Source organism: Diplotaxodon limnothrissa, linkage group LG23, assembly GCF_057381915.1.
Source record: "Diplotaxodon limnothrissa isolate DT_005_m linkage group LG23, D_limnothrissa_male_GT1.1, whole genome shotgun sequence".
Taxonomy (NCBI): domain Eukaryota; kingdom Metazoa; phylum Chordata; class Actinopteri; order Cichliformes; family Cichlidae; genus Diplotaxodon; species Diplotaxodon limnothrissa.
Genome location: NC_140617.1, coordinates 9,788,143 through 9,811,241, shown reverse-complemented (window position 1 = coordinate 9,811,241; position 23,099 = coordinate 9,788,143). Strand labels below are relative to the sequence as shown.

Genomic DNA, 23,099 nt, shown 5'->3' with positions numbered 1-23,099 from the left:
TATGCTCCGTAGTGTACACAGCAACAACCCAAACGTGTCTGAGTGTGAGCGCAGCGAGTAGGTCTCGGATGTCAGCTCCTTAGAAGGGAGCGACAGTGTTGTGAAAAATATTTCTTAATGTCTTGATTTCTTTTTAATTTTTGTTTCAGATCAAACTGTTTTTAATATTAGGCAAAGATAAAAACAAGTAATTAGAAACCAACAAACTTGTTTCACCACTTGAGGCAAAAAGACACCGTTGAGTACAACTGGGATACCAAGGCAGGTGAGGAGAAAATAACCATAGCGGGTGATATATGGGCAAAAGTAAACAAACTGGCTCAAGCAAATGTCGCTGGAGCGCTTGTTAGTTGCACTCCTTATGACAGCAAACGGTGCAGAACAGTGAGTAACGGCTAATGTAACTGCATCCGTCTCACTGCTATTGGTACTATAATGGTGTGGCTGCTGCTGGCAAGTTGTGGTAGTAGAGTCACTCTTTGAATTAGGCAGTGCGTTATCAATGATAGCAGGTCATGGGAAAAGGAGGATGGAAAACGCACTTCATTTTCCTTGAAATACTGTGACTGAATTCTGAGGCTATATTGCCAGCTGCTAGGGTCAAATCAACGGATTGGTTTATAAAACTGTATTAAACTATGTGTTTGGAGCACTGGGCCATTTCCTGTTGGCCTGAAGGCCATTTTTACCTGCCATGAACAGCGAGCCATGGCTCAACAGCAAGAAGGAGTGAGTTGACAAGCTTATGAAGAGTTTCATTTTAATGTTTAATGCTTTGTATTTCAGTCTAACAAATATTCTAAAATGTAGGCTGTTGGTATAAGATAATTGCTTTGTGTCTATAAATGCTATGACTGCTGAGTTTTTGTGCAGAGTGATACATTTGATCCAAGGTAAATAAGAGCAGGTGTCCTTAAACACACACTGACATTGAGGATAATGCTAACATCTAAAAATTGAATGTTGGTATCATACTAATAACACGCAGGGACAGAAATAGGTGTGCAAGTCCTTACTTTACAGCTTTTATAAAGACATCACCTTCCTTAGCTCATATTTAAAATGATTAACAAGCTTAAAGATGACTTTAATTATAGTTCTTTTTTCATATTGGTATTTTAAACATTGTGATTCATCACCATGAAATACTTTCATTTTCAAAATGGCAACATAGCTACATTCTGCTTTTTTAATAAAATTCAACATTTTTAAAAATGTGTCAGAGCCGAGTCTCTTGCTGACATTCACTCTCTGTAGATTTTATAGAGTAGCAGTGACAGAACACACACTCCACTGGTTATCAAAATGAACAGCAGGCCAGCAGACTTCTAAAGAGACGAATCAAAGGCTATAAAACACTTCAAAAGGCTGCTGAACAAGCCGGTGGCGTGATGATGATGAAAAAACAAACTGTTCTGCGTTTGTTTGAGAGGGGGAAAAAACACCTGGAATAGCACAAAGGGATGTATAGCGAACACAGTGAACTTCTTTTAGATACACTGACTGAAGCACAGCTTACACAGATGGGAACCCTGACGTGAGAAATCGTGAGGGTTCAGAAGGTCAGAAACTCAGATGTGAGACGTGCATGATGGCATGATGGTCAGCGTGGAAAGAAAAGCTGCAAGACTTTGCTTGGCGGTTGGCACATTAACATACAAAAGTCGAAATCTGCAGCTGATTATCAGTCCTCCAAGCACTCAACCTGAGAGAGGGGGGCTGCATGACTCAACTGCACAAGTATGTGTAGGTTTACAGACCATTCCTTCTTATACAGCCTTTATCCTCAGAGCCCCAGATAGCACTAATCACACTGCAGCCTATTTTCATTTTTCTGTAACGCGGAGGTTCAGGCAGGGTGGATTTTTATGCTGGCTGGAGAGATTCCTGATCTGATCCTGATATGGTCATGCTTTCTGTAGAGAATCACTGATACATTTGCTGAGAGTTACAATGTTTAAAAGTGCTTACAAAACACCCTCAGTTTCACTGAAAGTTGAAACTATTCCCACTTGTAGAAACACTATAGCCTGTACTAAGAAACAGAAATCGCACCGAGTTTCCCATGAAGGCAGTTTTAACTTAGTAGTTTTGGTTTGGGTAAAATTAACATAAAACGTCTTAAATAGAGGTGTCAGACACCAGGAAGCAAACGGTATAACGGTATAGAATAAATCTCGTGATGTTTTTCCTTTCTCTAAACTGTCTCCCTTTTGTGGCCCCAATTCTTACTGAAGGCCAAGGGTGCTGGACTCATTTCAGATGTGAAAGGGGCCAAAAAGCATAAAAATAAAAAAATAAAAAAAAATCCTTAAAAAAAAAAAAAAAAAAATTAAAAAAAAAAAAAAAAAAAGGAAGAAGAGGAAAGTAAGAAGTTCATAAAAGTGGTGTGCTATGATTTAAATGTGGTATTTTGTGTTGGTTAATGATGGAGAAACCTAAACAGCCAAATATGGTAAGATTTAAAACTGCAGCAACACATCAGCGTGAAGAAAAACAAAAAGGATTCAGGATACTGCTCGGGTGAACTGTGGTGTCCTCATACCCCGTAACCATTTGTACTAGCGCTTGAGCCATGATGTACTTGCTGCAGTCTCATAAACGATAGGTGGTGCTAGTTTAGGAACAGAGGAAAGCAAAAAAGGAAACAAAGCCATCGCTGAAGATGCTTAGGTCACAAGACAGCTTGTGTGGCAGCAGTTGTGGAGTATGGAGAGTATGAATTACCGACACATCCACACAGCAGACAGGTGGATGTAAATGAAAATCAGTGAAAATTATAGCCAAAAAACCCCAAAATAAACTCATCCTGGATTAAGCGAGTCTTTACCAACTATGGGTGTGACATATAGGGTTAACTGGGCAACTAGGACCAGAAGAATCCACTAGAGGCCAACCTTCAGCTAAAAAGATATGAGGTGCTGTCAACGAATAGTCTGAATTTGTTTACATAATCAAATACTTGAAGTTCTTTAGTCTTGCTAACGCTTTCAGGGTATTTTTATACGTAAAAGTAACAGCTAATAGCTGTAGCTTGCACATGAAAAAAATACATAGCACCTGTCAAGTATGAGGTTGTATAAGAGAGAAGTGGGGCATAAATACCTATTTAAATACCCACTCACAACTGATACAGTGGCATACTCGGGAGCTGGCAGGTGAAAGAGCATTTAATGTTTGACTTGTGTTCCTATATGCGCAGGAACACTAACTTTTACATCACAGAAGGACAGAAACAAGTTTAAAAAAATACCTTTAAAAAAATAACTTTCAGTATAAAAATTGAGGTAAAAACTGTTTTCTTCAAACTGCTGTTTAGGCAGTGCACATACAAGAAAAGCTGTTTTCAAGATCAGCAACTTGCCCATGACACCCTTGGGCTACATGCAAGTCTCTTCATTTCATACAAATTAACACGAAACATAGAAGGAAAAGAAGATTTGAATAATGTAAATCTAACGGTTCCGGAGAACAGCTTAAAAACCACACAAAATGTCAGGGCTTTTGTTCATATGACATGAAGGCAGGGGATTCACATTGCTTCTTCCAGCATGTTTCACCATTAAAGCTCAATCAGCATGAACCATACCATGCTCTTTGTTTACCATCTCCTTTCAGGCTGCAATCAGTTTGACTGCAGCCATCCTGGACTCCTCAAAAATAGCCCTCTGTCCCCATGTGGGTCATGAAGGGAAGGATGTGGTGGCGATGAGGGTAAGGGATGAGTCTTTTCTACTGACAGATCTCCTGCGCAGTGTGCTGAACACACAGCTTATGTATCATGTTTGCACACATTACTAAGAATAGTCACTGTACTTTGACAAAGCTCGAGCAAGGAAGGAGAAAAAAAAAAAAAAAACTCACTGAAAGTAACCCCAAAGTGAACTTTTTTTCAATAATATTGAGCACTTTTTAAGACACTTTACAAACATCTGCTTGTGACCCACACATCTGTGACAGTTATTCACCTCGATATTTTATTGCCATCAATTCCAAGCAGGCGGGAATAAATTACTGGACACCATTTCTGTCATGACACTTTCAGAAGTACAAGTGATAGAAGAGTATTCACACTTCTTTTGAACAATCTGTACCAACTATTTTGAGTATGTTTAAAATTATATGCTCTAAATCCATATGGCGTACTAAAAAAAACAAACAAAAAACTGAATATGGAACGGTTTCCAAACAAATACCAGAGCAATCCGCTGCTTCTTCAGGCAGACTTTCATCCTGTGGCTGAACTCCAACTCAGACTAGAGCTGGTCACCATTGTTCTGTTGATTAACTTGGTGTAGCAGCACTCAAAGCAACTGTCCACTTGATGTAGATTTTGGTTAAAGTGGATCTTCAGAACCTGCGCTTTGTACTATGAACCAAGTTCAACATACCCAAGATATGAATTCCTCAAAGTTTCTTTTTGGGGTGGCTTAGGCTCAAGATGTACAGCAGATCATCCATCAATAAGAAGGTTGGCGATCCGATCCCTAGCTGCTCTAGCCTCCTTGCCAAAGCATGCAAGATATGAGGTTCCTGACAGACATCTCTCTGTTCTGAAGTCTTTTGCCCCACATGAACCATAATCCTGCTCTATGAATCATCGTTTCTTAAGAGGTTGAGCAATTCTAGAGCACTCAAAACTACGCGGTCACAAAGAGGATTCATTAATTGCTAAAACCTGTTCACCTGCGCGTGATTTATCACAGCATGTAAGCACAGAGACATTGAAGGATGTCTTTAAGAGCAAACTATATGTTGCTACATATAAAATGTAGCCCTTAGTGGAGGAAACATATTAGGGCTGCATACCCAGCTGTCTTGTGTAAAACAGGATTATTTAAGTTTACTGGGGCTAAGGGCTTTAAGTCCACGAAGACCTTGAGCATAACTGAGCTATGAGAAGAATGTTCAGAATTTTAATTAGATCCAGGATATTTTTAACCAGTAACCTGAACCTGTCATCAAACTCTGGGCCCATTTACAATAAAATATTTAACTGAAGGGACCTAAGAGAAAAAGAGCCAACAAAAGTACTGATTTAAGCAGACAAATAGGGAGACTATGCCCTTTTGGTTGATACATGAAAGACATACTTGCCAAAACCAAATTAGGTGCTTAATGCTCATTACTCACACTGAAACTGGATTTCACAAAAAGTCATGGACCTATTAGAAACCAAAACTAAGAGGAAAAACTATGAACTGTAAAGAGAGGTGTAGGTTATTAAGACCGAAGCCTTGATGGCACAATGTCAGTATTTTTCTTTGTTTTTTCATGTTGGGTTAGGTCAGTGATGCCATTTACATCAATCAACTTCCCTGTGAACTGGCTGAAACTGACTCTCACATTAATATAGCAATAAAACTCAAGATTCAAGGATAACCTTTATTGTCAAAGCACTGCAGTGCAGAAACAATGAACCTGGGTAGGCAATCCTTGGTTAGCCTTCACAAAAAGTGGATTCTCTCCACAATCGTTTATGGTCACTGGACTCAGGGCATTTCTTTTCTTTCTGAAATCTGCCACGGTCTCCTCTGTCTTGCTGTTGAGCATAAGACTGCTACTGGAGCTGCCATGTTCATTACCTTTCGCCTGTGTGTATTCTTATTGTTGGAGATAAACCAATGTCTGTTGGGTCATCTGTTCTGTCATCTTGTTTGACAGTAAAGATTATGGATAAAGAGTGAATACAGAAGAAGGCTCAACCTAGACCTCCTGGGGAAGGCCTGTGCTCATGGTGACAGTGGGAGATGTGTTTGAGTAACCTGAAATTCTATAGAGGGTTCCTGGAGGTACGGTTACATTTTTCTGTTTAATGCCATGCTTTACGTCAACACTCACTAGAGAATAACTCATGCGTCACCAGACCGAGATAAGCCAACGTTTCTAGTTAGAAATTGCCTCGATTGCTGTGACAGTCTCTGTGTACTGATAAAAGGCATCTATCCATCTATTTTCTGCCTCTTATAGGACAAAACAGCTGAGCAGAGTGGAGGTTTGCTAATGACTTGGAAGTCTGGAGCTATTGCGGTGATTACTGGTTTATTTTCAGGTAGCATTAGCAAAGAAATATCTCCAGTGCGGAACAGGGTAAAGCCCTGAATGCATTGTTTAGATTTGTGTAAACACAATCCAGTACATTCTTGCGCCTTGTATGACGCTTGACACTCCGGTGAAATTAACGAAAAGGTGTTAGCTTGGTTAAAGTCCATAGTGACAGTGAAAACTTCTTCTGGATGCAAGTTCTGATATTTGCTAATGGCAAAGTGTAACATTTCATGTACTAACATAGCATTAGTTTGCAGTGTTATTTAGACTGCAATTATCCCTTGAGATGATAGAAAGGCCAGGACCTAACCATGATGTATTCTAGGTCTGGAATACACCATACAATCATACTTTGCAATGTTATTCTCAGTTGTACTTCATCCAACCTTTTAACAATGGAGCGAATATGGTTGGATGGCAAGAAATATGGTTGGATGTGGTAATTTGTAAGGTGCAGCCTTCAGCCTGGAATATATCCCTGCTCCCTTTATGATGTGCTGCCATCAGGGCCCTTATTTGGCATCTGTCTGCTTGGATCGTAATCCAAGCAGATCACGTTACTGGAGAAATCTCAAATCAAATTAATTTTCACTCAAAAATATGAGCTACAAGCAAACACTATAAGACTGAGATGGCTGTAGGTTACTTCTACTTCAATGGCGAATTGAATTTAACTCTTTAACATAATAAGGTCCAGGCTGTCATCACTGATAACCCCAAGCTTAACTCTCTGCTATCGAAACATGTACTTTGTTTTTAAAAAACTGTTCTCAGAAGACTTGGGAAACAAAACAAAATTATCATTCTAACTGGAACACATCAAAAACTATTCAAATGCTTTTTGCCTAAAAGGGGAAAAAACAAGGTGAGGGTTTGTGTCATCACTGATGAAGTTTTAGACCTCACAGGGTTGACTGGGGCTGAATGTCAAATTGGATACTGGAAAGTGAAAAGTGGGTGAAGTACAGGAAACTACCAAAGGTGTGAAGTTCCTGCATTGTCATGCTTGAGTTCTGATACAGCGCGACTGTATCTATGACACAGCCTGACGGGTACTTTCCCAGAAATATGAAGAGATGTAATCATGACACAGACCCTAACAATATGCAGTATAAACACAATATTTTGATGAGCACAAAGAAGATAATGGGATAATGTGAATTTTCATAACTCTAACAATCCGTGTATGGACTTGGCCGGTTATAAAGTGTCCTCTTTTCCACTGTGTCAGTAAACATAACACTTCAAGTTAAACATGATCAGTTTCACTTGTGATAGCAGAGCAATGCAAACACACCAGCCTTGAGTATAAGTGCAAACAACATCACGATGGCAGGGTTTCAGCATAGTGTACTACAAATGTAGTTGCACATGGCCTAGCAGCACACCACTAGTCTAACTTTTCTTCAAATTGAACAACTATTAAGAGTTCATTCTAGCTCACATGTGCCACTCTTGCACATGAAGGCACAAAAACAGCCAACAAAGGATTGTGATGTTTTTGTTGACACATGTCCAAAAAGACTAAAACTAAAGAGAATTCCTCTCTTACCATTTTAATACATATTATTTTTTAACTTAAGTTAGATTGTGTTTCTTTACCAACTAAGGCATTTTTACATGACTTGTTTTATTAGTTTTTGTTTACCATGTTCCAAGGCTTACCCTCCAACTAATCTGCACTTTCACCTACGTGTGTCATTGTTTAGGCAAAAAGGAGAAATGCTCTTAATTTTGTCCTCCTATCAATCAGAAAGAACACGAGGTTTGGTTGCATCATCGTCTAGTTAACCCAAATAATTCACCAACCCACCTTCATAAATCACTGCTTATAATCTGAGAGCCACTCCAAAAGAGCACAAATCACTAACCCCGATTTAATTCATCCCATCATGCCATTCCAGTAGGCATCGAACTGTCATGGATAATTCACTACATTTAGAAAATCAAACAAAGCAGCATTCCTCCCCAGATCCTGGCACCACAAGCTTTCCTCCAAATGAAATCTACCCCAGCACAAAAGTAAGAGAAAGCAAATATCCAGGTGAGATATAATAACACTGACCAGAGGCTAAGTGACAGCTAACTAAACTCTGTTAAATCCTAGCCATGACTAATTCACTTATGAGATTATTAAGAAAAATTACACCAACTAGGAAAGAGTCTGAAAAAAATCTATTAAATATTTTACAGATCAAAAGCTGCGAGTAAAGAGTTAACATCTCACCATCTGATCCAAACAGGTCCGCTTCTGTTGGTCCTTATTATGATGTTCAGGGCCAGAACATTAGTAATAAATACTGACACCAACAAACCAAAAAACTGCAGCATACCATGAAATGGATAGCTCGTAAACAGTCAGGATGCGAGTCATTTCAATCACGTTTGCGGGGTGGCAGTGGTCCTAAGTGTCCTGTGGTGGAGTCTCATCCATCTGGGATGGACTTTGGAACGTCAACACAGGAATGGCAAACTAAGACCAAGCAATGCCACAGCTCCCAACAAACAGCAGTTGGTATTTTACCGAGTCAAATAACTAGCAAGGTCTTTTGTTGTCAATCATTACACAGTCAACAGAGAAATGAGCTTACAGTGAGGGTTCATTGAGGTCTGAGAGCTGACTGGCAGGCTCTGTGGTTACACACTCTCCTCCTGCTGGGTGCTGTACGCAAACTGCAGCTCACGTAAACACCCACATAGCAAATGAGATATGGTGCTTGACCTGTTTAATGTTTAGGTTTCGGGGATTTAAAATGCTGACTTTAATCAAATAACAGCAGCTCACACTGAAATATTACACAAGAAACTGAAAAAAAATTATTATGAAAAACACATGTATGAATGAAGTCTGTACCAGGGATGGGCAACATCCTTCTTCAGAGGGGCAGACTGATTTTGATTTAGTAATCAACGAGCACCACACTGAATAACATAATACACATTGTTAGTGGTTTTTCCTTCATATTAAAAGGACAATCCACATTCTCTTCGTTTTAAAGTTCAGTCAACACCACACAGTGCGCACCGACCCTTCCCATCTCATTTTCCTGTTTTAGCAGGCTGGTCGCTGTTACCCTCATCCTGTGATTGGACGAACTAACTCCACCGTCTTGAACTGCAGCTGGTGACGGTCAGCCTTATTCTGCTGTGAGCTGCTGCCCAGAGCTCTCTGAGGCAAACCATAGCCCAAGATGATGGAGCTTGAGTCCATCCGAGGGATGAGAGGCTCAGTGAAGAATCAGCTGATATTTGCTTTTTAATGCAGGTGCACACTGTTCCTGTCCAAGGTACACTTTTTAAAAAAAATGTTGTTTTAAATAGAGAGAGAGAGAGCAAGAGAGAGAGAGAGACATGCAAAGGCCCCCTAGGTCGGACTTGAAGCCGGAGCGGCCGCTCTCAGCCGTATGGCACATGGTCAGTGCCCTCAAGCTACACTTTTTATTGATTGTTTTTTTTTGTTTAGTTTTTTTGAAGCGGGGAGGTTGTTTTGTTTGAGGACATCAGCAGCCCAATTGAGATCGTCAATTTGTTGTATTTTGTCCATGGGTGATCTATGACAGCTATTGAAAATTTACCAAACCACTAAATATAATCATTTATAACATTTCTTTAAAGTCCTTAAATCAAAATTGAGCAATACATCAGACTAAAACTTTGACCTCTACATCCCTATGAAAAATCAGAGCATGGCATCACTGTCTGAATAAAAAAAAAAAAACATTTAAAAAGATGAAATTCAAAAGCTTGACTAGATTTTTTTTAAAAAGCATTAGATCCTGCTCTCTGACTCACAACCTCAGCACTTTAACTCTTACCTGTGTTTACTATAAAAAGACTAAATGAAAATATTTACCTTGGTTATGAGCAGTGGCTCCCGGTGTTCAAGTCCCCCTCTGAGCGTGAACCCCCACGGGGCACCTCCTGACAGAAATACTTCCACCAGCTTGAAGCTCTCACAGTCTCTGCTCCTCTGATCCAGATCTCCTGATTTCTGCACCACATGCCAAAAGCTCTCCGTTTCTGTACAGCGCAGATCATTTTTATATCCTTCAGCATCCATTGTACTGCTATAAAAGTAAAAAAAAAAAAAAGGAGAGATAGATATCCAGTCAATATATCATAATGGGTACTGTTCTAAAATAATAGTTTACCACAGGGGACTGTTTCCATAAGGCTTATTGTTTGGTCCAGTCTATTTCTGCATACTTTCCAACGCATACCATTTTAGCACAGTTTGTCCCAGTGATATGCTGATGACACAAAGCTGTAACTCCCATTGAAATCAACTCAATGAACTCATCACTTTCTGCATCTCTTCCACTGGCTAAAAAATAAACTACTGACTTTTTATTAATAATGTGTCACATACCAGTGGCTGGAAAAACTTAAAGACTCTGAATTAGACTGGTTGATAAGATGTTTCACTGTAAATTAAGAGCTATGTAACCACTGCAGTTTGTCACCAAGATCACACAAAAACTACCACAGCCATACAGACACTTACTACAAACACTATACGCCTCATAGGATTCATATCTTCCTTCAAAAGACATAAGTTCTTGAGGTGAATAAAGGGCCTAAAGGTCATAGAATAAAATGCTATCTTTTAGTTTGAGGCATTTTGAAGATCCGTAGGACTAGAAAAGCACTTCATAAACACCAGTTCATCTCCAGTTTTCATATGAGACAACATACATGATGCCATGGCTATTGATACATCAGTACAAATCTTTCCTGGCGTATACCACAATACCTGTATTGTATTTTGTTGATATTTTTTACTAACTGAAGTCCCTCTATTGAGCTTTTTACTTGGCAATTATTTGTTAATTTATTTATTTTATTTTTTTTTAAACAGAGCTCATTTCTTTGTTTTACTTTTTAAAAATGTTATAAAACTCCTTTATTTTGTTTATTTTTACCTTACTGAGCTACCTTGTCTTGTCAAGTTTTGTACTTTATTTGAGCTATTTGGCGGCATGTTATATTTAATGTTTTGGCTGCTGCAACACCGGCTCAACTTCTAACCAGGATTCCTTCTGTCCTCCAAATTCCTGAGTGTTGACCATATTGAAAAAGTCTTTTAGCACAGAACACATCCTGACTAAAAGATGGGCCTGGTATCAAAATGTATGTTAAAAAAAAAAGAAAAAAAAAAGGGAACCTTTGAAATAATGTAACATGTTTTCACCAGCCACCTATCCCATATGCAGATATGTCATATAAAAGTCTACCCAAAATTTTGCAGTTTTTGAAGTTTTCCTCCAGTGAATCATCAGGAAACAGGCAAAGGTTCCAGAGTGCCAGTGACTGTTTCTGTTACTCTGTTTCACAGACATTAAATTGATACAGCTGCTATTGAAACTCTGTTATATCCCATGATAATGATGCTCAGAGCTGATTATAGAAAAAAAAATGGCCCAAACAAAGATTTTGGCTTTTGATTGACTTCGCAGTACTTTGTGACAGAGCATAACGTGTTTTTCAGCCATGAAAAACTTATGTAGATATCTCCAGTTGATATGAACTTATGAGGGTTTAAAAATGCTTGAAAAAACTACATTTCAACCCACCCGTATGTACTTCGAGGCACTCCAATTCTGAAAAAATTCAGGAAATGAAGACAAAACTTTATTTAATATACTAAAATTACTGAACAAAATAACATAAGTTGATTTTATATGAAATGAGCCACAGTGCAGATTAGATTATATAAAAAAGTGACGAGACAGTAAACAAATTAAGAAATAAAAGGTAAACTGGGAAAGTAAAAACACTTTGGAAGCTGAACTGAGCGGAACTATAAGAAATAAAACATATTTAAAACTAAATAAAAACGCCTGAAAAATAACGCGGACTCTGGTTACAGTGACAAAACATTGGATTTAGGGCTCTTATTTTGAAAGGAACCTACCACGAACATGCAGACTTTCATTTATTAACTTCTTTAAGTGATAAAATATCTTCTACGTCCATCTGTACGGAGCTCTGCGAGACTAAAGCAGGAAACCTGTAACACCTGTTGTTGTCAAACTGCAGACAGGGTGATTTAAACTTAATGCTCTTACGTGCGAGAGAATTAAACGCACCAGCAGCACAATGGAAACCATCCAGCTCAACCACCAAATAAGCCGAGTAACACCGACCTGGTCGCTCACATAGGCAACACAAACTTCGTCCCACACCAGCAAAATCAAAGAAACTCACCTACTCCATGAGGTGCGCAGCTATTTTGGGAAAAATATTACAAAAGTCGCTCTGAAACGGCGGACCTTACCTGAGAATCCAAGTTTTGGATGAACCGGTGAACAGGAAAGCTTCGTCGGGTTGGCACGGAGTAATATCCCAGGTTTACGTTACACATACTTCATCTTTTTTAACTGGTTTTATTTTAAAAGGAACAACTTTTTAAAAAATAAATCGTACGCTAACTCTTAAACGAAGTGGCGACCTTACGCTGTTTCAAACGCAGCAGCTCCAGCCGTATCCTCCTACTTCATGTTACAAACCGAGAACGACACACTGACACACTCGGGAGAGGTTAAATCAGCTAAGCTAAACTAGCTCCATCCATGGACTGCAGGGATAACAAGTGTGGCAGAACAAAGCTGCAGCGCAAGCGCGACACCTACCGTTAGCCAAAAGGAAAGGCGGGAAGAACAAGCAAGTGTAATCTAAAACGGCTAATTTTAGTAATAATATTAAATAAAAACTGACAAACACGTTACGTAGTAACTATACCTATATTTCTACTTTCCCACTTTATTTATCCAAATAAATAACCTCTTATTTTGGTTTTAGTCATGGACAGAGACAGAATTAAAATCTGTGGGGGAATTCTTTTATTAGCTAATGAGGAATTTGAATGCAGCAGCACATCTCAAAGAAGTTGGGACAGGTGCAAAACAACTCTGGAAAAGTAAGAAGTACTAAAATAAAACAGCTGGAGTAACATTTCATAACTAATCAGACTGTCAGCAGTTCAGTACCATGATTGCATATAAAAACAGCAGCTTAAAGAGGCACAGGTTCTCAGAAGTAAAGATGGGCAGTTTCACCAGTCTGCAAAAAATTGCATCTACAAATTACAGATTAACTTCAAAATACTGTACCTCAGTATAAACTGTGAAGACTTTGTATTGTAGATCTCATGATCTACAGTACATCTGTGCAAGCGACAAGGCTAAAGACCACTTCCAGAAATAACTGTATTATAACAGAGTTCACTGTACCATCCAAAACCAAAGGTGAAAGCTCCATATGTGAACATCATCCAGCAATACTGTCATTTTCTATGGGTCTAATTTAGTTTAGAATAGACCAAGGTAACTTAGAAACTGCTGTGTGGTTAGATGAATCAGAATTTGAAATTTTTTATGCAGAACATCAATGCTGCATCCCTGACAGTGGTTCAATCCATGAGAGCTACTCAAAGATTTTGATACCCAGACTTCATGTGCGCTCTGCTGATATCTGCTGATGTCTGATCTGGTCAGCATCTCATTATCTACAAACTCGTTAATAGCACTGATTAATGGGTTTCAGGCCTAAGAAGCAGAGCGGAAGAGGGCTGCAGACTGAGAAGCAGTGTGCAACTGGATGCAGTTGTGGATGGTGTGATAAACTGTTGTTGTTCTACTTTTACAATAATTAATTTATTTGTGGTTTTTTTTTTCTTATTTTGTTGTAGCTGTGAGATCAGTTTTAAAATGTAGGCAATGTTCAATCTGTCTCACAATCATTGCTCTGTTTTTTTTATACTGTCTTTGTTTTAGCATAACTAAACTAATACCACGTTATTCCAAATAAAATTTTAACTTTTCTATTAAGTTCTTCAAATGCAATTAATATTCAAATGTGTTAGCTATGTTAGCTTTGTTTATTAGTTAATCCCAGTGTACATTTTTCCTTTACAATCTTTGATGAAATAATCTTAATTATTTGTAAAACTAATAAAACTTTTAAAACGTGTGCCTCTTAAAAGTGTGGAAGACGCAATTAAAAAACAAACAAACAAAAAGAAAAACACTAATCAATGTATATTTATGAGTACAATATTTTTTTCTATTTCATATCCTCAAAAATTCATTACTGTACCTTTAAACACATTCAAATTATTGTTTAAATATGTACACAGGCGAAAAAAACAAAAACAAATATTAGCCACGTAATTGGGCTATTTTCTCATACGCTTAATTTTACTGTCATGCTTCTTATTCCAAAAATGCAGAGTTGCTAGTGTAGCTATCCTTGTGAATATCATGCATTCTTATTATATTTTGGTTCAGAGCCATTAAGTAAATAAAAAAGTAAATAAATAAAGCACACATGAATGAACTCTGAATATTATGAGCTGCTGTATGGTTATTATGTGCACTAAAAATTTCGTTATCAGTTTTTATAATACAGCAACAGCTGCTGCAACTATAATGCTAATTTTGCTACCTCGCCACCTAGCCGTTTGGTAATGAATAAAAGACTTAAAGAGAATATAAAACTCCGATCGTCTCATTTTTCGGTGTACTACCGCTACAGCTATCATGTTGCAAAGCTGTTGTTTTTTGTCTCTCTGTGGGTGACTTTATACAATCACGAGGAATAAAAGTCCGATAGAAACGTATAATTTTCTGAAACGTCGGTGAATGAAACGAAGGCGGAATCCACTCAGAGCGTTCCTTTCCATGACAACCACAACTACGGATGGTAGGTTAGCTCAAACCAGATGGGACAACGATTCGCGGAAGTGGGTAAGAGGTGAAACTTGACGAGTAGCCATCACATAAGTTTTAAACTATCGGAAAACTAAACTTTAGAGTTTAAAAGGCATAGTTAGAGCATGTTAAATAACTCATTTTAAAGTATTTAGACTAAATACATAAAGTATGTTTAAGAACTGGTCAAGCTGGCTTGGAGCAGAGAAAGAAAGCGGCCAAGTTACAGAAGAGCCTGCTGATGCTAACGAAGAAAAACGCTTTAGTGAAATAAACAAACCGAGCGACCAGCAGGGCAGAGATGCTGGGACAGATGCTCAGCTTCTCCAAAAAGCAAAAGGTTTCAGTGGTGAGTCCGCTGCAGTCCACATATTGTTGTTGTGTTTCTTAATGTTTTGGTTTTGTGGTCAGTTTTTATAGGTTTTTAGCACGATTTGAGCTTTGGAGAGAAATCATTGATTACAATACAAACAAATCAATTTGTGATGATAGCTACCTTATAGTCATCCACTATCAGATTTGACTTTCATTATAGTTAACTGAAATTACTTATGTTTTAAAATTGCACCTCTTGTAGTTTGTTTAGATGATGCTCATTTTGGATTCTTTTGTAAATGCAACTTTCACTTATGATTATTTTTGATAATGTATTATTCTGCTGATTATTTTCTCCATTTGTTGATTAATTGCAACTATGCAACACAGTAATGTGGGTTTTTCTGGCTTCTTTACAGGTTACATTTATAATTTTGCCAGCAGCGCCTCAAAAAAATTATCTGAGTCCGTAGTAGAAACAGCTCAAACCTTAAAGAAGAGCGTGGAGGAGGGGAAGATCAGTGGAATTATTGATAAGGTGAAAAGTTTCATCTATTGTCTGAGGCTGATATCAAGTTTTTACTATTTAGGGTAAGTTTGGAATGTTTGAAGGTTTGTTCTTCTTCCCTTAGACCATTTTGGGTGATTTCCAGAAGGAACAAGAAAGGTTTGTTCAGGAGAAAAGAGCTAAAGAGTATGGTGAGTACTTCTGTTGTGTACTTATGACATGAAATGTAACAAAAGCTCTTTTAATTGATGTAGATGTTTGATTTAAAATCAACAGTGCTGATGCACAGAAAATGCGTTTTTGTCCACAAACATGTGGACCAAACTGTATATCGGTTTTTAATCATTAATTAAAGCTTACATTTAATTGTAGCTGAAAAATATTTTCAGAACACCTCAGAACATCTCTGCTGCTTTTCGCCGCTTGTAGGTGCTGCTGTGCCTCTATGGGTGGGTTATAATGAAGAGGATGCCATACAGGAACAAATATTAGCTCTCTCAGCTGTAAATATCTTTAAAAAGCATTTCATTTATTATAGAAAGTTACTTAAATTATGCCTCACTGTAACTTTACTGCATTGTTTCAGGATAAAAGAAATTTTTTGCGTGACCCCCCTGCTGGGGTGCAGTTTTACTTTGACTTTGACCAAATGTATCCAGTCGCCATGGTTATGCTAGAGGAAGACGAGCTCCTGAGGAAGATGCGCTTCCATCTGGTCCCCAAACAGTGAGTGTGTCATAAGTTAACTACGTTAACTGCTGTGTTTTCAATGTGAGCCTCCCTGCATCCCTCAGGGGTGACTGCGTTTTCCTCCATGCTGTTCTCCTCAGGGTGAAAGAGGAAGTCTTTTGGAAGAATTACTTCTACCGCGTGTCTTTGATAAAACAGTCGGCTCAGCTCACAGCTCTCGCAGCCCAACAGGCGGCTGAGTGGATTGATGTGAAGAAAACCTCCTACCCTTGCAAAGATCCTCATCAAAATGGTACAGTCTGCTCTCTCCTGTAAAACCTCTGCATTAAATACTGATGTTGATTTTTAAAGCTATGATATGAAAGTTGATCAAATGTAAGAATGTACAAATATGACTGTAAGTATTTGTGTAATTCTTTATCTTAGTATTCAAGGAAGATTTGTTTTGATTTTGACTGATAGCATTTCTAGTTAGAACAGAGAGTGCAAGTTTATTGTGCAATAAAGAAAAAAGTGAGTTAACTTCTGGACCTTTCTGAGCATAGAGTGAAACACGTTTTTATTTAATGGGCCACATACAGTCCAGTTTGATCTTAAGTGGATTGAATGAGCAAAAACGCTGCACAGCAACATAAAAAGTCAGTAAAAAAATTTCCTTTTGAAAAAGTACAAGTAAAAATGTATTCAGTGAACAATCCATTAAAAATGCCAAACAGACGGAGACGTCAGAAGGAAAAAAAGTGCGATCCCATCAGTATATCTCATTACATCAACTGCACATCTATAAAGCCACAAAATATTCACATGTGAATTATTTTGTAACTTAACTAAAACATCCGTGTGCTACTAGATCGTAACATTTAGATCTTAACATGCTTTTTGTGCAGTAATGTTCTTAAAACACCAAGAGTTGCAGTGTTTTGAATAATTGTACTTATTTATTTATTTTCAGTGTTCATAGTTTGTAAAGCTTTCATGAGCAGGATTAGACGATTTAACGTTCCGTTTCTGTTCCATCAACGATATGGTTGACGCTCGTGGCTTAGACTGCGTCCATAAGATGGGGAAATGTTTTAAGAAGTCCTGTTTTTAAAGGCTGAGTGTTTTCGTCATTGCTTTTTAAAAGGTAGATGTCACAATGAAGAGGACGTCATAGACAATACTCTCATACATAGTCAACTTGTAAATCCGAGACAGCTCAGTTGTGTTCACGAAGAAATCAAATGCTTTAGAGTGAGACCACAAACTAATTGGATTTTCGAATAAAGAAGCAGAGGGTCTTTTCGGCCCTAGACTTTTATACATTCTGACTTGCAACCACAGGCGTCGCCCTCTGCTGGTCATTGGAGAGCATTCAGGTTTAAGACATTTTGGGGTTGGTTTGAATTTTCAGACCCGGCAGCTCATCTTTTATATACAGTCTGTGCTTAAAGGCAACGTTAAAAGCACCATTAGGTTTGAAAAGGCATGCTCTTCGGCTCCAGGTAATGATGTGATTCCAGAAGCAGCATTTTGATCAGTAGGATCTAGCTCCACCCTCCTGCAGACTGATGCATGCTTTTGTATGAACATATAGTGTGAAAACTAATTTATCTTTTCTTGTTGTCCTGATAGCAGTGGGATTTAAAAAAAAATGTTATTAGTATTAGAACATTTTGAATATCACATTTTTCCCTTAAATACCTTTTCACAATGATGACATTTCATTTATTTATTTATTTATTTATTTTTGTAGATGCCGTTAAATCAAAAGCCAGCAGCCTCCAACCAAAATCAAGTGAGGTAAGATTACCTGTTTTTAACCTCTGAGATCTAAACAATCCTAAACAAAGGCTGGCAGAATATGTGGTTTCTGGTTTTCGAAAGCTTTTCTTACATATCTCAGTTATCAGAGGATTAAAAAAAAACAAATTTAAAATGTTTTACTTTTCTTCATGTTTGTGATTTTAGTGACACGGAGTGAGTTTTTCTTATCAGTGGTCAATGAAACAAAACAAAACAAACCTCAGCAGCATGCTATGATACCTACGTGTTATAAATGACACCTTAATAGTCTTATAAAGGATACAGTAAAGGATTATTTTACTGTTAATATTTGCTGGTCATTAATATTGAATTTTGTATTATTTTGACAAGAGATTCTTCAGGTTAATTCTGATTGGCACGTGTTTTATAAGGGGTATTTATTTTTTAATGATTATCGGCTGTTTTTGTGGTTTTGTGATAAATATTTAACTGCTACTGCTCACTCTCATAACTTTATTTGAACCGAAAACACAAACTTTTCATCTTTTTGTTGGTTTTGGTTCCTGAATTTAACCAGTCAGCTGGTGGGGAAAAAGCAACTGTACAGAGAGCGAATCAGGACACAAAGAATGACCTCCAGGTTCAGTCATGTGATTTACACCACCGCCATCTGATCTAGATAATATTTATACACACACTACTCTGCGACCCTTAATCATTTATGAGGTTTTGCAAACGCTGTCATTTCATTGTTTGATGGTAAAAAGTTAACTAATTAAAGGTAATAGTTTTATCATTTATTATTGCTGCAGAAAGGTCATTATAAAGCAGATTTTAAAGCTGAATCTGAGCTTCTGTTTGCGTTATGAAAGGATGAAGAAGAACTCTCCACCAGTCTGCAGCTGTCTGAATTTGTAAGTGATACTTTTGACTCCTGTGAGATCAACAAGGACGACCTGTGCAAAGAGATGCGAGAGCTGGTTCTGGACAAGAGGGAAAACCTAAATCCAGAGCAGGGTGAGTGCTGTGGTTAAACTGGGACATTGTACTGTGTGTGTGTGTGTGTGAGCTCAGTGTGTTTTTTTTGTTTGTTTGTTTGTTTTCAGAGGAGATGCCAGACTGGGAGAGAGAGCTGCAGGAAGAACTTCGGGAGTACGACGTGTTGGCTGACAGCGAAACCCACGATGATAACTGGGACAAGGAGATCGAAGAGATGCTGAAGGAGGAGAGTTAGAGTAATGAGCGACACCTTCAGAGGCGCTTTGGTGATTTCTTACATCTTCGGTCTTCCAACAGCTCTCCGTGGATCCATGCGCTCCCCAGATGAAGAGCTGGGAAGTTTGCATTCATGCGTGTTTAATTCAAAATGTGAAGAGAAAATGGATGTTACAAAGACAATGTGTCTCACATTAATAGAAGTTTACAGTATTTTTTTTTTTTTTTTACTTTGCCTGATTTGTTATCAGGATTAAAGCTAATAAAGATATTTTCTCGGTAATCTAGCTCACTCTGAATGGTGGGTGACTAAGTTACCAACTCGATGTCATGTTACGGATGAAAAATTTGATTTGCAGCACATGAATTTCCAGCAGTGATCAAAAATCAAATATCTACTTTCATCCACTGTGTTTTTGAGTGTGCCGTTAAAAAGACGCCTGTAGCCATGGTGACACATCACACTGGTTTTGGACTCCACATTTTAAAGCCTCAGTGTTTGGCTGCCCTGTTGTTGTTTTTTTGAGCCAGAAGTTGGGCCAAAGGGTGGCGTGATAGGTAGTGGCTCCATTATTTATTTTATGTGTTCACCTAACAAGCAAAAGCTTCCTGGTGCATCTGGTGTAAAAGTCTGCCAGTCAAGCATAGAGCTTTGTTACTAGTTACGGCAATGGACTTAATCTATGAAAGATGGACGCTACTTCTGAGCACTGAAGTGGAGCCAGTGTGGAAGTGGCTGTACCCTGCATTCTCTTAACAGCCAGCAGGGGGTGACTCTTGTTTCAGAAAGACCTCCAGTTGTGTAGAGGTTTATGGTAACTCAGCCTTCAGCTCCTGTAATCCATGATCTCCGTAAACATGTTTGTGATGAATTCACAGCCTGAATCGGTAGTTTCATGTTTTATTGAACACAAAGTGAAGCTCATTTGATAAATTATTGTATGGCTTATGGACAATAAAGCAGGATGTGCTTCAGGGCGGGGCTAAGTTGTGATTGATAAGTCATTAACAAATGAGCTTACAGCATTCTTGGGTTTCACAGTCAGATCCATTGTACCTCGGTTTTAAAAAGCTGAGACACTAAAGATAACCAGTTTGGGTCACATGTGACATCACAGTGGCTGTGCCCATTATTTATATGCAGTCTTTCATCATACATATTATGTGAGGCTATGGCAAAAAAACAAGCAACACACTGAAGGAAGAATACAAGCGCTGCTTCATTTGCACAGCAGGCTTGTGTGGAAGCTACATTTCTGGCAGAAATTATATATTAAACCGGACTATGAACAGTGAAGATTCTCTGTAATTCATTAAACCAGAGATTTTAGTTTTGATCTGGAGAATTTCATGAAACCAGTGAAGTATAACTCTCAAAGTTTATCCTCGACTGAGCCACCCTTTTTCATACATACAAATGATTTGTTGGTTTGTCATGCTTTTTAAATGCTGTTAATAAAATACCTACAGGCTTTGGACTCCATGTATTTCACCAAATTTATTAAACAGATGAGTGAACATGCAGGTTTTTTGAATGCATTGTTTAATGTGAAACCATGCCGGTCCGAAGCAGTCTTCCTCTTGTTTATGTTTTTTGGGACTTTTCCCCCCTTATTTTTGTACATTAAAGATGTTTTTCTGCAGTTCCAGACATCATTGAAAAGCTGTGTGGTGTGAGTGAGACTTGAATGAATGAGAGGAGCCCGGCTGTTTGTGATACTCTCTCTTTATTGCTGAACCTGACAACAAAACATTAACTTCCTCTTTCTTTTTTTTGTCCATTTCAGACAATGATAGCTGTAAACACATCACGCACAGGCTGCTCGGCACTCACGCTGAAGCTGCTGTATAATTCACTTTATACACAGTATGGAATAGCGTCTGTTCTCCATAAGTCACACTGCCGATATACTGTAAACCACACACTATCAGTTGTACATGAAAAATGCTCATGTGAAGTTATAGAAAACAGCCAGAGGCTTAAGAGTAGTTCAAAGTGTAAACGAGCTGTGACGTTTGGATTAAAACAAACTTGCACAGAGCAGAAAATAGACACCACTTTATGATATTTGTACAGTCCTGTGCCCAGTGTGTCAAAAAGTGGACCTATTATGTTTTTCCTTATTATCTGTCTTATACTGTAAAGATGGTGGATGTATGTAAAAGTCATTTCTTTGAGCCAAAAATTTAGTTTCAGGCAGTTTTTCTTATTTTTTGGATATCCCTAATAGACACGCCCACCTGCTGTAAAACAAGTTTACAAGGGGCAGCCAATCAGGAGCAGCTTGACTAGCTTCAGGAGATGAACTGAGTGGCTGCATTTAGGCCCAGATTATTTTTTAACTGCGAATCATTCAAAGCGACACTAACAGAGTCAAAGAGAAGGGAAATCAGCAGAACAGGTCCACTTTAAATGTGTGAAACATTTGCTTTTTCATCCAAGCGGCTGTAAATTATTTTCAGTACATTTACGACACTATTGCTATTTAATGCATGGTCACTTAAGCAGTGTCACAGTAAATAGGTAGTTTACATGCTGTACAGTGTGTGGCTGTCACAGGCCGAAGAGTCGTTTATACTCAAAAGACAGTGAAACGGTTTTAGCAGAGTAGTCCTGATGAGACCTCAGCTCAGGGTGTAGATGGGTGGAGCACAATGTCGCTAGACCCCCTGTTGGATGCACTTCACACAAATCTAACACAGGAGTGATGGAGGTGTCTTTACGAGCTCTAACGTTCAAGTTTTCTAAGTACAATGCTCTTCACGAGCACTGGACTGGTGCTGACAAATATTACATCTTTTAAAAGAAGTATATGCAATACAACATCAGTAATCTACAGTACATGCTTACCTGCACTCAAAGAAAGACCTTCAGAACACGAAACAGGTAAACACCACCATGAAGCCAAATAACTACTCTGTTTCAACCTCTGCTGGACGCAGTGACGACTTCAGCTATAAATGTTTCTGAATGAGTTCATGAAAACTGCAGAGATGTAATCAGGCAGTCAGAATTATACTAATAATTATACAGTATGTTTATATTCAGTGACATTATGAAAAAACGATATTTATGGGATTGGGAACATGAGACCATGCACTGTAGTAACTACTATTTACTACAGATTGGAGACAGAGTCAGTGATTTTAAGCTAATGTCCTGGTTACATCCATCAAATAACACCAAAGCCAGTTATCCTGAGTGTGAACTTAAAGCTGTGTTAATCATCATGTTCTATCTGGAAATGAGAAGAATACTTTTAATGTGAATGGGACAGATCTCCCTAACAAACCCAAAATCTGAGCCTCTTTATCTCAATTTTATTTTGGTCCCTTCAGCTGTTCCACACAACCTCCCATTAATCCTCTGTGCACCCTGTTGCCACAATAACATAAAGTTTGTGATTAACTGATTAAGAAAGTAAATCTCATGGTTTAAAGATATTTGTGGACAACAACAGAGAACTAAAGAACAGGAAATACCTACACTAACAAACACAACCTTCCTCTTTTGTCCATTTCAGACAATAATAATGTAAACACATGTCTGGTAATATAACACACAATCTGCTCTCATGCTGAAGGTGCTTCACTTTATAAACCATCTGTAATAGCTTCTATTCATTGTAAATCACATCACGATAAAATCTGTGACTAGCCAGTAAAGAAACAAAGAGCTGAATGAGTTCATATCCTGGCTCGTAAACCTTCTGGGAACTCGATGTCACCTCATCTGTACTGTGGCTGTTGTTGAATGTTTGGTAACACTTTATATTAGCCATTGCTACTAAACGCTACATTGATAGTTAATTAAGCTGTGGGCTCTGACTGTGTGGTTTAAAATTTATAACATCCAACCATTAACC

At 38.2% G+C, this 23,099-nt stretch overlaps 2 protein-coding genes across 5 annotated transcripts in view; one reads left to right on the top strand and one right to left on the bottom strand.

Annotated features, from left to right (window-relative positions):
* shroom2a (shroom family member 2a) overlaps window positions 1-12,531 on the bottom strand; it is a 45,930-nt gene extending 33,399 nt beyond the window's left edge. For 2 of the 4 annotated variants that reach the window (XM_085349037.1, XM_085349041.1), the window contains exons 1-2: window positions 12,326-12,531; window positions 9,902-10,115 (exon numbers count right to left, since the gene is read on the bottom strand). In XM_085349037.1, the coding sequence (XP_085205163.1) occupies window positions 9,902-10,108 (207 nt within the window). In that variant the 5' untranslated portion in view covers window positions 10,109-10,115; window positions 12,326-12,531. Of the gene's footprint in view, window positions 1-8,275; window positions 8,499-9,901; window positions 10,116-12,325 lie in introns of those variants that run through there. The other 2 variants (XM_085349038.1, XM_085349039.1) reach the window with 2 other exon arrangements.
* Window positions 12,532-14,929: 2,398 nt separating this feature from the next.
* On the top strand, window positions 14,930-19,364 carry LOC146607549 (synapse-associated protein 1-like). Its single transcript, XM_085347693.1, has 9 exons — window positions 14,930-15,108; window positions 15,494-15,612; window positions 15,707-15,773; window positions 16,012-16,085; window positions 16,169-16,308; window positions 16,413-16,564; window positions 18,008-18,054; window positions 18,891-19,035; window positions 19,125-19,364. The coding sequence occupies exons 1-9, from the start codon at window positions 14,931-14,933 to the stop codon at window positions 19,250-19,252; spliced, it is 1,050 nt and encodes a 349-aa protein (XP_085203819.1). The 5' UTR covers window position 14,930; the 3' UTR covers window positions 19,253-19,364.
* Window positions 19,365-23,099: the final 3,735 nt, after the last annotated feature.